The 16,067-nt window shown below is 42.8% G+C and overlaps 2 protein-coding genes across 7 annotated transcripts in view; one reads left to right on the top strand and one right to left on the bottom strand.

Moving 5' to 3' along the window:
* RPGR (retinitis pigmentosa GTPase regulator) overlaps window positions 1-7,597 on the bottom strand; it is a 39,459-nt gene extending 31,862 nt beyond the window's left edge. For 3 of the 6 annotated variants that reach the window (XM_064407338.1, XM_064407339.1, XM_064407343.1), the window contains exons 1-2: window positions 7,512-7,597; window positions 5,156-5,281 (exon numbers count right to left, since the gene is read on the bottom strand). In XM_064407338.1, the coding sequence (XP_064263408.1) occupies window positions 5,156-5,281; window positions 7,512-7,551 (166 nt within the window). In that variant the 5' untranslated portion in view covers window positions 7,552-7,597. Of the gene's footprint in view, window positions 1-2,856; window positions 3,094-5,155; window positions 5,282-7,511 lie in introns of those variants that run through there. The other 3 variants (XM_064407341.1, XM_064407342.1, XM_064407340.1) reach the window with 3 other exon arrangements.
* Window positions 7,598-10,872: 3,275 nt separating this feature from the next.
* The window catches only part of OTC (ornithine transcarbamylase), a 31,415-nt gene continuing 26,220 nt past the window's right edge, over window positions 10,873-16,067 (top strand). Inside the window, exons 1-3 of the mRNA XM_064411265.1 lie at window positions 10,873-11,021; window positions 14,913-15,051; window positions 15,637-15,718. Coding sequence (XP_064267335.1) covers window positions 10,945-11,021; window positions 14,913-15,051; window positions 15,637-15,718 — 298 coding nt within the window. The 5' untranslated portion in view covers window positions 10,873-10,944. The remainder of the gene's footprint in view (window positions 11,022-14,912; window positions 15,052-15,636; window positions 15,719-16,067) is intronic.

Genomic DNA, 16,067 nt, shown 5'->3' with positions numbered 1-16,067 from the left:
GCCAAGCTGCCCTAATTCAATTTAAGCACATTCTCTTTTATCCATGCAAAATTCAAACAAGGTCATGCTTTTCATCCTATAATCTGTTGGGTTTTATATCAGTCTTTAAATTCTCAGGCATTGCTTTGTAAGTCAAGGAGCTTAATAGATGAGAGGAATTTTTCCACATTCTTTTACAACTGAGTGACAGCCTTTTATAATTTCAGGTTTCCTAGGAGTATAATAGAAAATAAGAAATCTGGGAAGCAGTTAATTTAGAAAGAGAATGAGAATTAACAGGCACTACAGAAGAACCTAAACAAATGCCTGTAATGAATCAACACTTCTCAGTCTGTACAGCAAATCGAGTTTTGGAAGAGACGTGATTCAATCTAAGCTGGCCAAGAAATCCAATATAATTTTGCATGCAAAAGGCACAATTTTCATAACTGCATACTGAGATATGCCAGCCGTCACACAGATGCACTGAATCCAACAGCAGAAAAATAGGCAAGGATCAAAACTTGGTTTTTTTGCTTCCACTTTTGCTGATCAAAACTCAGCTTGGTTTTTTTGCTTCCACTTTGATGCCATCATCCAGATCGTGGCCACCTGCCAGGTGGAATGGCTGGCACAAGACAGGACCAGCAGAGTAAGTAAGACTGTGACTCTGGGCAGGAGGGAAACAACTGGAGATAATGAAAAGGCCTACTCAGACTGTTTTGGTGATGAAAACACACTTCCAACAGCAGTTTCCACCTTTATCCTGATGCAAAACTGAAGTATTTCTCCCAAGCATGTGTTCCCTGGCAGGTACACCAGCAGATGTTTCACCAACAGCAGTTCAGGGCTACCAGGGAAGGCACAAGACACTTGCATGTGTAGCAACAGAGGTTTTGTGGGACCCTTCAGTAAAAGATTGTCTCCCACCTCGTTTCTCATGAACAGTTGCTATCACAACTGTGATTCCTGGCAACCCCATCAGTATGTGCACTTCTGTTTCATGAAGTGCTTTTAAAGGCATTCATTGGGCAGCTGGGAAATATCAGCTGAAATCCCATATGCTTTGTCATAGCAGGCAGCCAAGTACTCTAATCACCTATGTTTAAAGGTATGTTGTACATATTCTCCCCCTTTCTTTTTAAATTATATGAGTGTGGGAGAGAAGTAAGATGGGGAGGCAATGTACAGGCCTTGAATATTTACTACAAGATCCTTCTGAGAAACTGTATCGGAATAAAACATAAAAGGTAGTATTTTGTACAGAGTAGCAAATGCCAAGGCACCACAATTACTTTTAAAATTATTTTTATTTGAGCTACATAGTGAAAAAATTATGTTAACAGTTGATTTAAAACTCATATAGAAGTCAAATAAATCTCAGGAAAATAGGAGTGGCATCAGTTTTGTTAGACAAGTCAAGGTATTTTCAGAAACTTTATTGAGCAACAAGCACAGTCATGATTAGGACATTTGGCATCGCACAAGCAAAACCAGCACATTGCTTGTTCATACACATCAACACAAATGTGTACTAATCTTTCTCATGCTCTCCTTGCAGTTGATGCAAAAGATAATCGGCCATGTTCTGATGACCTACTGGTAAGCAGAAGAAGAAAACTGGTGACAAAACACCTGGAGGGTTTCCAGCATCTCTGTTGAATGCTTAATGCCTTACAAAACCTGAAATTATGAGTATACTATCTTCTTGTGGTTCCACATGCACCTCTTTTCACTCCCACTTTTACAATTGATACTTCTTTCTTTCCTTCTGCCTTCTTGTGCTGGGGGCTTCAATTCTCTCCAAGGCTGAGTTCAGAAAAGGTGTCTTCATTCATCAGCACTTTCCCCCTTGTGAACAGGATCAGTCTCTTTGATTAAATGTGGTTAAGCTGCCTAGGATAGGCTAATCAAGGCAAATAAACAATAAGATAGCTGTTAAGTTTAAGAGTTTTGTAGGAAACAAAATTTAATGCATAGGCATTGGAAGGAGATTCTTAAAAGTATTCATATTCATACTTCTTCACACCAGCTCCCATGAGGATTAATTACTTGCTTTCCAAAGCCTGCAGTTGTAGAAGATGCAGGGAATGGACTATCAGTATGCTTGGGTCAAAAAATACAGAAATGAGGCAAGAACCATTATGAAACATGTTACAAGTGATACTGGAATATATGTTACTCATGATTGCATTAAATGCCTAAAGAAGACCACTGCTTAAAAAATTCCTGCTTGGACATTTTAATCAAGGTTATGCCAATGGTAGATAGCAAAAGAATAAAGAAACACAAATTTCACCCCTAAACTTCCTTCCTGGAGAAGAAAACTTTTCTTCAACTAGCTCAGCAAGCCATCTCAAAGTCAGCAAGTAACTATCACTGGTCCTATCAATTCCAACATGCAGCCACTACACGTTGGACTCTTAACTCCTGACCTAGAAAGTCAAAGGATGGAGTGTTTTGTATTTATTTTACACTTGTGTTTATAAAAGTCATATGGGAATATTGATGCCAGATTAGATGAAAGTTTGAAAAGTTCTGAATATTTTGTTTGAATGCTAAATATCAGTTCTTGTACATTTTATTCATTAGTATTCAGTCAAGATCTGTTGCTAGTTGTAGCCAACTCTCTTGCCCAAATCCAGCATTCAGGAATTATTTGTATCAGTTCGGGTGATTGTTTTATTTATGATTGTTGAGCCACGTTAACTGCAAAATTGGTATATTTCTATATTTTCATCTACCTCATATTCTACTGTCCCCTACAAATATACCTCCCACTCCCTCTTTCAAGGTGTGGAAAAAAAAAAGGAGGGGGAAATTTTGTGACCTGTAACTAAAGACTGAAACTAAAATGAAGCATGCATTAACACACACCTGCTTGAGATACTTTTCCTTCCTTGGCGATGTTTGCCTTTTATCTCTTCCAGGTCAGGTTCAGCTGAAGAAGCTCCTGGTTTCCCACAAGGTCTGTACCCTTCTCAGTAAACTCATTATCAGCATGAGCTTCTGAACCATTTATTCCAGGTGTTACTGCAGCTCAGGGTCATTCCCAAGGGCTGTATCGTCCAATTCCATCTAACTGCAGAAATGTGAGGTGCACATGGGCATGCACTGGTGTGAAGAACAAATGAGGGAGAAGAGCTTTTTCCTTCCCTTTTGCACTTTTTTTGTACAACTCTTGCAGTTTCTCTGCCTTTGCTTGTTGTTGATCCACACTTTACTCTCACTTCTGCTTTTACAATGACCCAGAAAACCTTTTGCTACCAAAGAAGTGTTTTCCTCATCCTTCTACAGTTCCTTGAGAGCAAAAGCTTTGAGGAAATAAAGATCTGATCATCTAGAAGCCTCCCTGGTGATGTACCTGCCCACTACAACAGCTAGGGCAAGCTACAGAGACACTTTTGAAACAAGCTGCATATACTAAAATAATGGAGAGAAGGGGAAATTACACAGCAATGGTGCTGCAAGAAAATCTCTGCAAGATGACTTCTTCAAAAGCTTTATCTAAGTGGTCACTATTACAGTGATGTGGGAATTTGGGGATTGCTGCTGCCTGGGGTTAACTGGGAGGCAATTCAAATTCACTGGTTTAAACTCGGAACTATACCTGTGTTATCTCAAAGTGGGTGTGGGCATATAAAAGTATATGTAAAAAGAAAATGCAAAAGGAAAATGCCCCAGGTTACATCTGGATAAATTTAACGCAACAGGTAATTTAATATTATTGGTTCAATCCAAGAAAAAGTGCCAAGCTTTGTTCAAAATAAACTATTAATGTATAATTCATCTGCCGTGAAGTTAGGCTTGAAAAATTCATCATGTAATTTCACCTCAGGGTGTTCTGCAGCCCATGAAATCTATAGTCTTTTTCATCTTGCCTGGAATAGTTCTTTCTAAAAATTCAGCATCTTCAATGTTGCTTGTGAACATTGCAAGAAATCCTCAGCTAATTATTTAATAAGAAATTACCAATTGGATATTGATGAGCAATAACTACATTCCAATTTTTAAAGTCCTGAAAATACACATATATTTTTTTCAACAACAAAGTCTTATTATTTGACAGCAGTTGATTGTCAGTACAATCATCACACACACTTATCCACAGAAGAGTAGTCCCTTCCATGTAAAAGAAAATGAAAAAAATTCTTCAATGAGTATTGTTTCCACCATTTCAAATAAAAGAAAAAACCATTAATAATGCTCCCTCTATTATACCAGAGTTTCTTTGAACACTTTTTCCATTTATTTCTGATTTTTGTAGGATTCTCTGAAATCCTTTATTGAGTTGCTCTTTCTAGGGCTATTTTCATCTGACAGTTAACAGCAATTCCAAACTGAATTTGAGAGACATAATAAATTGTAAATACAATAAATTGTATTTATTGTTTCAAGGAGACTTCTATTGAACTTGTGGTGTTCAGCAGTTACTGTTACTTTCATGATACAATAAATTAACATACTAAACATTGTCAGATTCACGAGAAACATTCAGCCTGAACTACGTTACGTTTAGTTCAAATCCTGTCATACATTCAGTTAAAAACTTCCTCCAAACAATTCTTGGGCAAGTCCTGTGAAAACCTTGAGTGACCTCACACTAACTCCAAAGGCATCCAACAGTTCCCACAAAGCAATCCTCTCTCCTCTCCCCAACCTCAATTAACGCATTACCTCAGGATGCAGGTAAAATTCCTAACTTTCAAAGGTGTCCAAATACACCACTTAATGATACAGGTCAGCTTCACTACAAGAAAGACATTGAGGGGCTGGGATGTGTCCACAGAAGGGTCTGGAGCACAAGTCCTGCCAGGGAAGCTGTGGGAGAAAAGGGGGCTCAGAGAAGACCTTATCACCCTACAAACGTCCAAAAAGGACATTGTAGCCAGAGGGGGTTTGGCCTCTTCTTCCAGGTAACAAGCAAGAGCATGAGAGGAAATGGCCTCAAGCTGTGCCAGGGAAGGTTTAGACCAGAGACTGGGAAAAATTCCTTCATGGAACAGGATGCCGCGGGCAGTGGCTGAGTCACCATCCCTGGAGGTGTTTAAAAGATGCATAGATGTGGCACGTGGGGCATGGTTTGGTGCTGGGTTAATGGTTGGACTTCATAATCTTAAAGGTCTCTTCCAACCTGAACAATTCTGATTCTATATCCTCCATTTCCAATACTGACCTGTAATAATAGCTGTATGTTCATCTCCACATGATATAAGTACAGGCTTGTCATTTTTGAACCAGAACTTGCTAGGAATATCTTCTGCAAATTTGCTTTTCCCGAATGTGAAAACAGCACCTGACTCTGGAACACAAAAATATGTCAATTTTAGTGAAAGCAAATTTTGCCTCACATATTTTGAAATAGACATGTTCTATCAATTCAGTGGCACATTTTATTTTCTTATCTTTCTCTTTTTTCTTCTCTTAGCCTTCAAAACAGGAGTTGGCAAAACTCTCATTTCACCCAAACAGGAGGAAGAACTGTCCTGTGTGAGTGGCAGAGCACTGGAACAGGCTGCCCAGAGAAGCTGTGGAGTCTCCATCTCTGGAGAGATTCAAAACCTGCCTAGACACAATCCTGTGCAACCTCCTCTGGGTGAACCTGCTTCACCAAGGGGGTTGGACCAGATGGTCTCCAGAGATTTCTTCCAAGCCCAACCATTCTGTGATTCAGTGATAAAGCCATGATCTAAAAAATCCAAACAAAACCACCCCAAAATAAAGTCTAAGCAGCTCTTCAGGCTGTAGTCCGCCGGGTTTCTCAGTTCTTCACACTTTACAGAATGTTAACTACGTGTTCAGCTTTTGGTTAGGCATGCGGTTTGACAGAAAATATCAATTCTATAGAAAAAAAATGAACTTACAAGATAAATAATTTGTCAAAATTCTTGTGGACAATGTCAACTCAGATATAAAAGCTCTATTAGACCTCCTAGTTTAAAATGTCAAAGCCTGTGCTATAAAACATAAAGAAAAAAAAACCCAAAAAAACCAACCCCCCCAAAAAAACCCAACAAAACACCAAAACTAAAGCCAAGAATAAACCAAACCTTTTCCTTGTAAATTTTGTTATCATGTAACACATGTTAGGAAATATACACAATAACAGAAGACTGTTTCTGAAAATTACATTGAAACCTCTTAGTGCATTTACTTTCAATGAAAACAATCTCATCAACAATATGCACCCCACCTCCAAAACCTGAAAGTTCTTTCTTAAACTGTATATTTGATTTGCATTTAAAATAATTATTTAATGCAAAAGCTTCCCCTATTTCCAACGAAGTAATTGTATCTATCAGATGGAGCAGACACGTATAAATTGCACTTATTACCTCACTAGATGTGTTTTTCACTTTCAGTTGCTCAACAAGCTTTGTGCAGACAAACTCAAGCATTCTTAAAGAAAGAGCTGAGTTTTTTCGTTATTTTACCTAGACACACCTACAACTACAGACAAGCTAAACAGCATCTGAAAACTCTGTTTTAAGTTTTCATCTACCAGCCAGACAGCCAAGGACTTCTGAACTTTTTTAGCAGTCTCTTCAGCAGGTAGAGAGCTCTCTGGTTCATTTATTTTCCCTTCAGAAGGGTTAACATGATAACATTTTCTGTTCTTTCTTCAGTATATACAAAAAAGCTGATACATTTTCCAATGCCTTTTGTATCTCATTCATTTGACTAAGCCACAACATTTCACAACTGGACACAACTCCTGTGCGCTGTTCTGGGCTCCTCAGTACAACTGAGACATGGAGATCACAAAGTGGGTCCGGGGGGGACAACAAGGATTTTGTGGGACTGTAGCATCTCTTTATGAGGAAAGGCTGAGGGATTTGGGCTTGTTCAGCCTTGAGAATTGATGGCTTAGAGGGAACCTTATTAATGTGTATAAAAATCTAAACCCAGGGGGTGCCAAGAAGATGCAGCCAGGCTCTGCTCGGTGGTGCAGTGCAATAGGGCAAGAGGCAATGGGCAGAAATGATGCTCGGGAAGTTCCGCCTGAACAAGAGAAAGAAATTCTTTCCTGTGCAGTCTCCCTCACTGGACATATCCCAGAACCGTCTGGACACAATCCTGTGCCATGTGCTGGGGGATAAGCCTGCTTGAGCAGGGAGGTGAGACCAGACAACCCTCGCGGTCCCTTCCAGCCTGACCCATCCCGTGCTTCAGCGCTGCCGCCAGCTTGGAAACGGAACCCCATCAACTCGGTAAATTAAATCCCACAGGACGTACACGAGGCGTTTGTTACCCCAGCAACGAGCCAACGCCGGAACATTACCCTGGGCCAAGCCGCGACACAAACTAACCATTAATGCTCCGAGTTACCCGCGGCCCCCGGCGCTGCCCCCGCGCTGACGGGGCTGCCCCGTCCGAGCTCCGGCGGCGGACGCCTTTCCCCCCAGACGCCGCGAGGCACCGGCCCGGCGCGGGGCCCGCAGCCGGGGGAGACCCGCGGGGTGAGGCGGGCAGGGGCCGGCACAGGCAGACGCGCTTTCCCCGCGGGCGCCTCGAGGAGCGGCCGCACTCACCGGGCACGGGCAGCTCGGTCCCCGCGGCGGGCGCGGCCATGGCGGCCGGCAGGAAGCCCCGGCGGGCCGGGGCAGCGCCGCGGGCAGCGCCGCCTGGCGGCCGGCGGGGGCGGCACCGGGCCCGGCCGGACCCTGAGGGCGAGGGGGGGAAAGGCCTGGCACAGGGCTTGTGGGCACGGCATCGCAGGATCAGCTATATCCTGAGGGGGGAAAGGCCTGGCACAGGGCTGTGGGCATGGGATCACTGCAGGATGGGCTGTGCTGGGCACGGGAAAGGCCTGGCACAGGGCTTGTGGGCACGGCATCGCAGGATCAGCTATATCCTGAGGGGGGAAAGGCCTGGCACAGGGCTGTGGGCATGGGATCACTGCAGGATGGGCTGTGCTGGGCTCGGGAAAAGGCCTGGCACAGCGCCGTGGGCATGGAATCACCGCAGGATGGGCTGTGTCCTGAGGGGGGAAAGGCCTGGCACAGGGCTGTGGGCATGGCATCGCCACAGGATGGGCTGGGCTGGGCACGGGGAAAGGCCTGGCACAGAGCTGTGGGCACGGCATCGCAGGCACGGCATCGCAGGATCAGCTATATCCTGAGGGGGGAAAGGCCTGGCACAGGGCTGTGGGCATGGGATCACCGCAGGATGGGCTGGGCTGGGCACGGGAAAGGCCTGGCACAGCGCCGTGGGCACGGCATCGCAGGATCGGCTGCACTGGAAACCGCCTCTGGGACCACCGTGTACAACCTACAGCCAGCGTCACCATGGAACTCAGTGCCACATCCAGTCTTAAACTCCTGCAGGGATGGTGGCTCCAGCACCTCCCTGGGAAGCTGGCAGTGAGGCAGCACCAGGCCTGGCACAGCGCCCGAGCTCCCGGGGAAAGCTTCTCTATGAAATCAATCCCCCCAGTGCCCAGGGGGTGCCCCTGAGGACCCTGGACCTCTTCTTGGCCACATGGATACTGGACCCAGGACCGATGATCTTTTATCTCTCTTCCCACCTTTTTTTTTTTTCTTTTATTATTTTATTTCTCTTGCTACTAGGAGATATGGAGCTAATTTAACCCAATTAACATGCCATGTGTATAATTTACTAATAAAACTTTGCAAATTTTTTTGGACCCTCTGGCATTTGCTGTTCCTTTTCAACTGCAGGCATCTGTAAATCTTGGCCGTTCCCTTCCTCTTAGGTGGCACTCATTCACAGGAGTTTGCTATGAAATTCCATGTGGGAATTGGGATCAGGCAGCCTTTGTACAGGGGTGTTGGATTGGCCTTCCCTGGACACCAGGTGCCCACCAAGACACTTCATCTCTACTCCTTCTCAGCTGGACAGGGGAGAGAAAATAAGACAGGAAGCATAGGTTGAGAAAAGGCAGATTGCTAAAGCAAAAATGAAAGGTTGCATGCACAAAAGCAAAGCAAAAAAAACCCAGAGATTTTTTCTTCTTCTTCCCATCAGCAAGTGATGTCCAGCCATGTACCAGGAAGCAGGAGTTACGCACCTCATCTTTGCTCCAAAAGGCACATATTGTAAAATAATGAATGTTCCTCCTTTCCTTAGCTTTTACATCTGAGCTGGCATCATATGATATAAAATATCCCTTTGGTTGATTTGGGTCAGCTGCCCTGTGTTCCCTCCCAAGATCTTGTCCAACCCCAACCAATGGATGGGGGGTGGGACGTTGGAGGGACAGCGCTGGTGCTGTGCCAGCACTGCTCAGCAGTGCCCAAAACTCTTGGTGTGGCACCAGCACCTTTCCAGCTACCAGTGCAGAGCCAGCACTGGGAGAATGAGTGGGAAAACGAGTCCAGCTCAGCCAGACCCAGAACAAGGTGTGACCTGACAAAGGGGCATCGCCACTGTCCTCTCCCTGTGAGGCTGCAGGATGGGACTGGAGCCCTTGTCCTTGACTGGAGCCACATTTGCTTTGTCTGCTGTCTTTTCTCCTGGGCATCACTAATGACACAAGTTCAGTCCCAGGGGCTGGGCTTGAAGGTCCTGGGAGTCATTTGCCAGAGGACAACCAAGAGGGAAACCATGGCCTGACATTCTTCCCTTTCTTCTCTTTCTTCTCTTTCTTCTCTTTCTTCTCTTTCTTCTCTTTCTTCTCTTTCTTCTCTTTCTTCTCTTCCTTCCCTTTCTTCTCTTTCTTCCCTTCCATTCCCTCACTACTCATTTCTCTAGGATTTTACTTCTGTTTGACATTTCACCTGGCAACTCCTGTATTTCCCGAGCATCTCAGGGTTGGTTCAGCATGAGGGGTTTTGAGCAAATCCCACCAGGAGCTATCACCCTGCGTGATGTTTTCACAGCTGTCTGTCTTTCCCAGGAGTCAAACTTCTCTCTTGTATGTTTTAATTATAAGTTCCTTGCATTGTAATTTCTAGGCATCATCCTCTCTGACAGATATGCCATCACCTTGATTTACCCTAGTGCATCTCTCCTTACAGGGAGGAGGAAATGAGAAAGTAATGGTCGTATTTCAAAACCACCGACAGTGCAGGTGGCATAAAATCCTATCTGATAATTATATTTGAAGGTAGAAACTCAAATTAAATCACTTTAGTATTTAGCAATTGACCTACTTCAGACTATACAGCAAGCAGTTTAGCCTAAGGAGGTAGGCAGGCTGCAATATTTCACTTTCTGGGCCCCACACTGTTTAACACTACCACAGCATAATTGAAAACTTGGTCCAAATAAAACAAAAACAAAAACAAACAAAAACAACAACAAAAAAAAATTAAAAAAAACCAAACCAAAACAAAACAGAAAACAAACAAACAAAAACCCCAAAAACATCAACAAACAAACAAAAAAAAGGGGGAAGAGAAAAAAAAAAAACAAGCAGAAGAAAAATCACCCAAAAAACTCCAGGAAAATGTAGATTTCTTTAATGCAGACTGCTTCATTATTGTCAAAAGCATGAATAAGAATTTATGCCCTGTCCAGTTCCTTGGCCATGGATTCGGAACCCTCATTTTGGCTCAGCTCAGGGCCAAGAGTCCCTGTCTGGGCTGTGCTGGAGCCCCCACAGCCACAGTCCCATCCCTGCTCATGCTGATCCTGCAAGTCTTCTTTTGCCTTTTTCTATCAGCACATGCTCCTGTACAAATATTTAACGCAAAATAGCTATGAAATAATATTGACACAGGTATGATATGACATGATGAGCCCACACAGAAGAACACAAATTGCGAGTGGTGCAATGGGCCCTGGGAGAAAACTCTGTATCTGTAGAGTTTGACCAAAGAAAATGTTCAGGGTCACTCCCAGCCCAGCCCAGCCCAGCCCTGGCTGGAACAGCCAAAACAAGGACCTTGGTTCTTGGTTTTTCCTCATTTGCACAGCAGCCCAGCTCACCCTCTGCTTCCTACACCTTCCTTTCTCATAACTTCATTTGTTGGTTAAGAGAAGTCTTAATGCAAACAGAAGATGCTGTTTGATAGGAGCAATTTCATCTGTATTGCAAAACTAGCAGGGACCAGCAAGCAGCTGCTGCGACAGTTTTGGTGAGCTTATCCTTTAATTTTATCTGGTGTGTGGTGTTTGGTCAGAAACCTGGAGTCAAAAGCTGCACAATCCTATGAAGTGTTTTAGAGAAAGGCTCTGGGGGGCTTTTCCCTGCAATTTTAGTGTCCTTTTACCTCGCCAGGCAGCAAGCTCTGTGACTTCAGGAGACTGGAGGATTATCTGGTTTTTAGTGTTTTTGGAATACCATTAATTTGTTCTGTGGGATTTAGCTGCAAAGTCAGGAAGGAAAGTTTATTCTTGAGGTTAATGTGTGCTGTAGGTACTGTAACCAGTAAATAACTATCTGAATAAAGGTAATCTATCTGCATTTAGACATATATTGTGACCAGTTCGGGTGGGGAATTCTCTCCTTGAAGCTGCAAGGTGAATCTCTGCCTCATTATTTTGTGTCTCTATGTACCCTGGAGGCATGCAGCAAAAGCATGATGTGATGGGAGATTCAGTCAAGCAGGCAGACCTGCCTCTGTGGCCTGCTCTTTCTGCATCCACATAACTGTGTCTGTCCCCCCAGTTTCAGGAAAGTTCCTCTATGACAGGGTTTCACTAAGCTGCTTCTCAGGTTTGTCACATCTCCAAAATCAGGTTAAAATTTTAGAGCTGAAACTCAATTCTGCGTTTTCTCATGGTTTTAGGTCAGCTTCAATAATAATAGAATTAACACTTATTATGTAACAAATTATTAGTTCTTGAAAAAAATGCAGAAATTTCACATTCACAAGAATCCTAATATGCAATAAGTAATTTTTGTTTATAATTTCTACATTACATCATATGAAAACCAAATGTTCTCAAATTTCTATGATTTATTTGCAACAGTTTTAGAGTGGTCCTAAAGGCTGGGTGTTAATTTTTTAATGAATTTTGGATTTTTACTGCAGCCAGTTGGGAAATTTCTGCAGTTAACAGAGGTGATGGAAAAGCAAGTTTGGACAACAACTGTAGTAAATCTGGTTTTCCAAGGAAGTAATCCAATTTTTTAAGTTACACACACAGCATTGTTATTTTTGGTGGGTTTTTTTACATTATCGTATAAATGTTGGCATAGGCTATGACCACTGTCTGTGGGTGTTCCCAGCTATGATCACTGTGTTTGATACTGCAGGATAACCTAATGTCTGTGAGTCTGTGCTAATAGACAACAAAGTTATGTTGTCCCTGCTCAGAAAGGAAGAAGCCAAAACTGCTTGACCTTGCAATTCTGCCCGTTACATTTTAACTTTGGTATGTTGTCTCATGCTCCTTCTCTGGAATTCATTTTTCCATTTCTGCCCCTCTTTCACATATGGATAACAGGGAAGGGAGCAAATTTCTTGGAGGTCATAACAATAAAACAGAACCTTCAAGAGGTCAGGAGCAGATCTGTAGTCCAACTTTCTGCTGGCAACCTGTCAAACACCATATGAGAGCCACTATGTCTTTGCTTAGGCACCTCTTGAAAATACTTAAGGATGGTAATTCCAAATCCTCTCCGGGTAACCAATTTAAGTGCTTCACTATCTGCCAATGGAGAAATTAGTGATGAATATTTCTCAGTCCACTTCTCAATCATGCCAGATGGTGAAAGGAGAGCAATGAACAGAAGTTGTTGTTTGGCAAGTTGAGATTAGATAATCTCTAAATCCCTGGAAGGAATTGCAGGCTGAAATGACAAAACAAGGAGCATCCCCAAAGCTGTTCTGGAAACAAGGAGGCAAAGGAGAGTAGGGAGTAGCAAGCAATTGCACAGATTTTAAAGCAGGAAAAGTTTGGGGTTTTTTCCCCACAAAAAAAGTTAAAAAAGTAAATCCCTGTAATGAAAAATTAAAGTAATTAAAGAAGTCTCAGTTATACAACTATTTTCCTTTAGAATATACACAATGAAAATTAAATCCAATCCCATAATTATAAACGGTTGATATTTAAACTCTTGGTATTTAAGAGTGGATTTCAGTAGCTTATATTGGTGGGCTGTTTTTCATGGTGTGGTAGAAATTACCTGACCCATGAATGCCCCTACACTCGCTTCCATTTTCTTCTTCCCTCTGTTTTGAGCTGTGAGTGTAATTGAAAATGTCCAGCAGACAAACATTTGCTATCTGCTCTGGGAGCCCACACGACTTTGGGAGCTTGTCACCTGCACCTGCACAGCTCCCTTGGGAGGCACAGCAGAAACAGCACCCCAGGAGCCTCAGTAATTCCCCTCTGTGATGGGGGATGGGGAATTCCAGACCATGGCACACACTGCAATGGTCTGGAATTCCAGTTTCCAGCAAGGAAAAGATGTTCCTGCCCTCTAAGTCAAAGCTCTGAAAGGGCTGAAACCCAAGAGGAACAAGATCTTAAAATGACATTTCACTGCCAGCCTTCATGCCTTAATCCAGGGCTGGTTTAGCACATGGACTGGGAAAAATTATGTGGTGAGAGTCTTTGGCTGAGCGGCCACAGGTACACATGGACACTAGGAAAGAAACAGAGCAGGCAAAGAAAGGCAGAAGAGAAAGGAGGACACAAAGAGCACTAAGCTGGGAAGGTGTCACTCTGAAAAGCAAAGCAGAACCTACTGAAAGGGAATGGGACAGAAATAAAAAATTTGGAAAGCTCTGAAATGACTTAAACCCAAGTGGAACAAGAGCCCCGAGGGACAGCCCTCATCCCTGGTCTGCAGCTGCACACAGAGCCTCTGCCCACAAGTCCCTGGCTGTGTCCTTCTGTCCAATGCTTTGTGCCCTGTTTAGCCCACCCTCCAAAGCCAGGGCTCTGCACTGTGGGGCTCAGGCTGTCATGTGGGATTGTGTCCAAAGCCTCACGGGGCTATATCTGGGCATATTTTCCTAGCTGTGGACTTCAGGGCTTGGCAATTAGCAGTTGCTGCATCTGAGCCTAGTCTCAATGGTGAGCTAAAGGCAAATATAAAACACAAATACAATTGGAAATAGAAAAGTATTAGCTGCACTCAGTCCACTTCTTTGCACTGCTTGGGTCTCCATTTCATTAGATCAGTCTAAAAATGTTGATTTTAAATAAACTACATGTTTAGCTCATACCCTACAAAACATTAGCAAGAGCACAGTGTGGGCTGTGTAGTGCTAAGGAGGGCTGTAAGCACAGAGCCAGAAAAAGCCTGATCTGCCACACCTCCCTGTTAACCTTTAGTCTGTGAAACCTGGGTTTGGACAAGATTTTCATTAAGATGCCTCAATTAATCTAGAGGAAATTTGATCATGTAACTTCTGTGAGTGATTACCAACATCCAATTTCATGTGATTCTGAAGTCCTAAATCTGGATAGAGGCCAGAATACACTGAATAAACACCACATGTCCAGAATGTCTCTTGTGTGATACAGTAAGGCTGTTTTATTGGGCTGTTTTTACCCTTTTCCCCAGTGTAATGAAGAGATCTCATACACATTTATAGAAATGCCACCTTTTGTGAGAGTGGGGTTGAAATGTGGCAAGTGTCTACTCATACACACAGCAAAAAGAAGGGAGAAACAGCACCAAGATCCATTTCTGTTGTTCTGTTCCCAGAAAGGGCAGCTCTGGGGTCCACACATAAGTCATTTTTCCAGGTTCTGAATGGCTTTATTTGACAGGCAGCATATGCAGTTGCCATATGCATCTCAGAAGACAGAAGAAATTACATCTAAAGTATATTTTATAATACAATTTGAAACATTGTTACAGTGGCCATCGATATAGTGCATAGTGGCATGTGGTGCCTGTCTGACAGGAGTTATTTAAACTAATTAACACAATCTATCAGGATGATCCAGCTGGGTCATGTGAGGGGAGTGGGAGAGATTTCAGGTGCTTGACCAGTGACTTCAGCACATATACAATTTAGCATTGAAGGGCAAAAAATTATACATTTTTTGCTGTATTGACACAGGTATGGGGCACCAGCTCAAATGAATGTTGATCTGAGAGGTCGGGACCTCCTTACTCTACAGAACTACACAGCTGATGAGCTGAAGTATTTGCTGTGGATGGCATCAGATTTGAAACAAAGGATAAAGCATGAAGGAGAGGTAAAATGATTTAACTGTCATTTAGGTCCCTCAGATGTTGAAATAAATACTGTTCTGAAGGGCACTGTGAAAAAGCCTTTCAGCTGTCTTGTCCTAAACAAAATCTCCTGAGCTCTTAAAACTGTAAATCATGTGCTGCAAATCAAAAAGCCTTCCTGCAAAGTGTCCAGAGATATTCTTTAAACACTTCAGAGGACTTTGTGAGTGGAAAGGTTAAACAGGTTTGTGCAGCTAGCTCCCTGTTGTCAGCTAACCCCATCCATCCACACAGGGTGTACAGGCAGCACTAAATGTAGGAAACACAAGACACTTCCCCGCATGGGATTAAATTAGTATCTGAGTTCTCCTTAATGCTGGCTCAAATTGAGTGCCAAAATGCAGTTGCTTTTGGGTCTAGAATTACTTCTTTGCCTTTAACCTTTCCACTGCTAATAAATTTATTGAAGAGCAGGAGAACAAAAGCACAGGTAAGAAACCCCACTTTTGCAACTTTTCTAACCATGAATTAAAATGTGCAAGAAGTATTTCATACTTTAAAGAGTATAATGATTATAAAATTGAAATAACTTCATTTTCATGTTTCAGTATTTGCCTTTGATGCAAGGCAAATCTTTGGCCATGATTTTTGAAAAGAGAAGCACAAGAACAAGATTATCTGCAGAAACAGGTAGGTCTGAGCAATGACACAGTAAGACTTTATATGAAACTGTATATATTGAATAGGTACTGAAAGACACTGCATAATTTTGCATTTAGCATTTGTACTCAGGAGAAACCTAAACTTTGAAAGCAAAAATAAGAAAAGAATGGTGGCTGTTTGTGTTTCACCTTGCATATTAATTTCACAAGCACATGGCTTTGGTCACTGAAATTTTGTCCAAATCTTCCAAAACATGGTAGATCAGAAATAAAGTAACAGGCAGAAGTATTTCTATTGTAAGCTCCCAGCTGTACTGGCAAGATGTACATTTCCTAACATCTACTTCAGTAAGCATCACAAATTTAATTTTGTGCAA

The sequence above is a fragment of the Passer domesticus genome, chromosome 2, assembly GCF_036417665.1.
Source record: "Passer domesticus isolate bPasDom1 chromosome 2, bPasDom1.hap1, whole genome shotgun sequence".
Lineage (NCBI taxonomy): Eukaryota > Metazoa > Chordata > Aves > Passeriformes > Passeridae > Passer > Passer domesticus.
The sequence above is the reverse complement of the archived record's forward strand: the minus strand, read 5'-3'. Positions and strand labels throughout refer to the sequence as shown.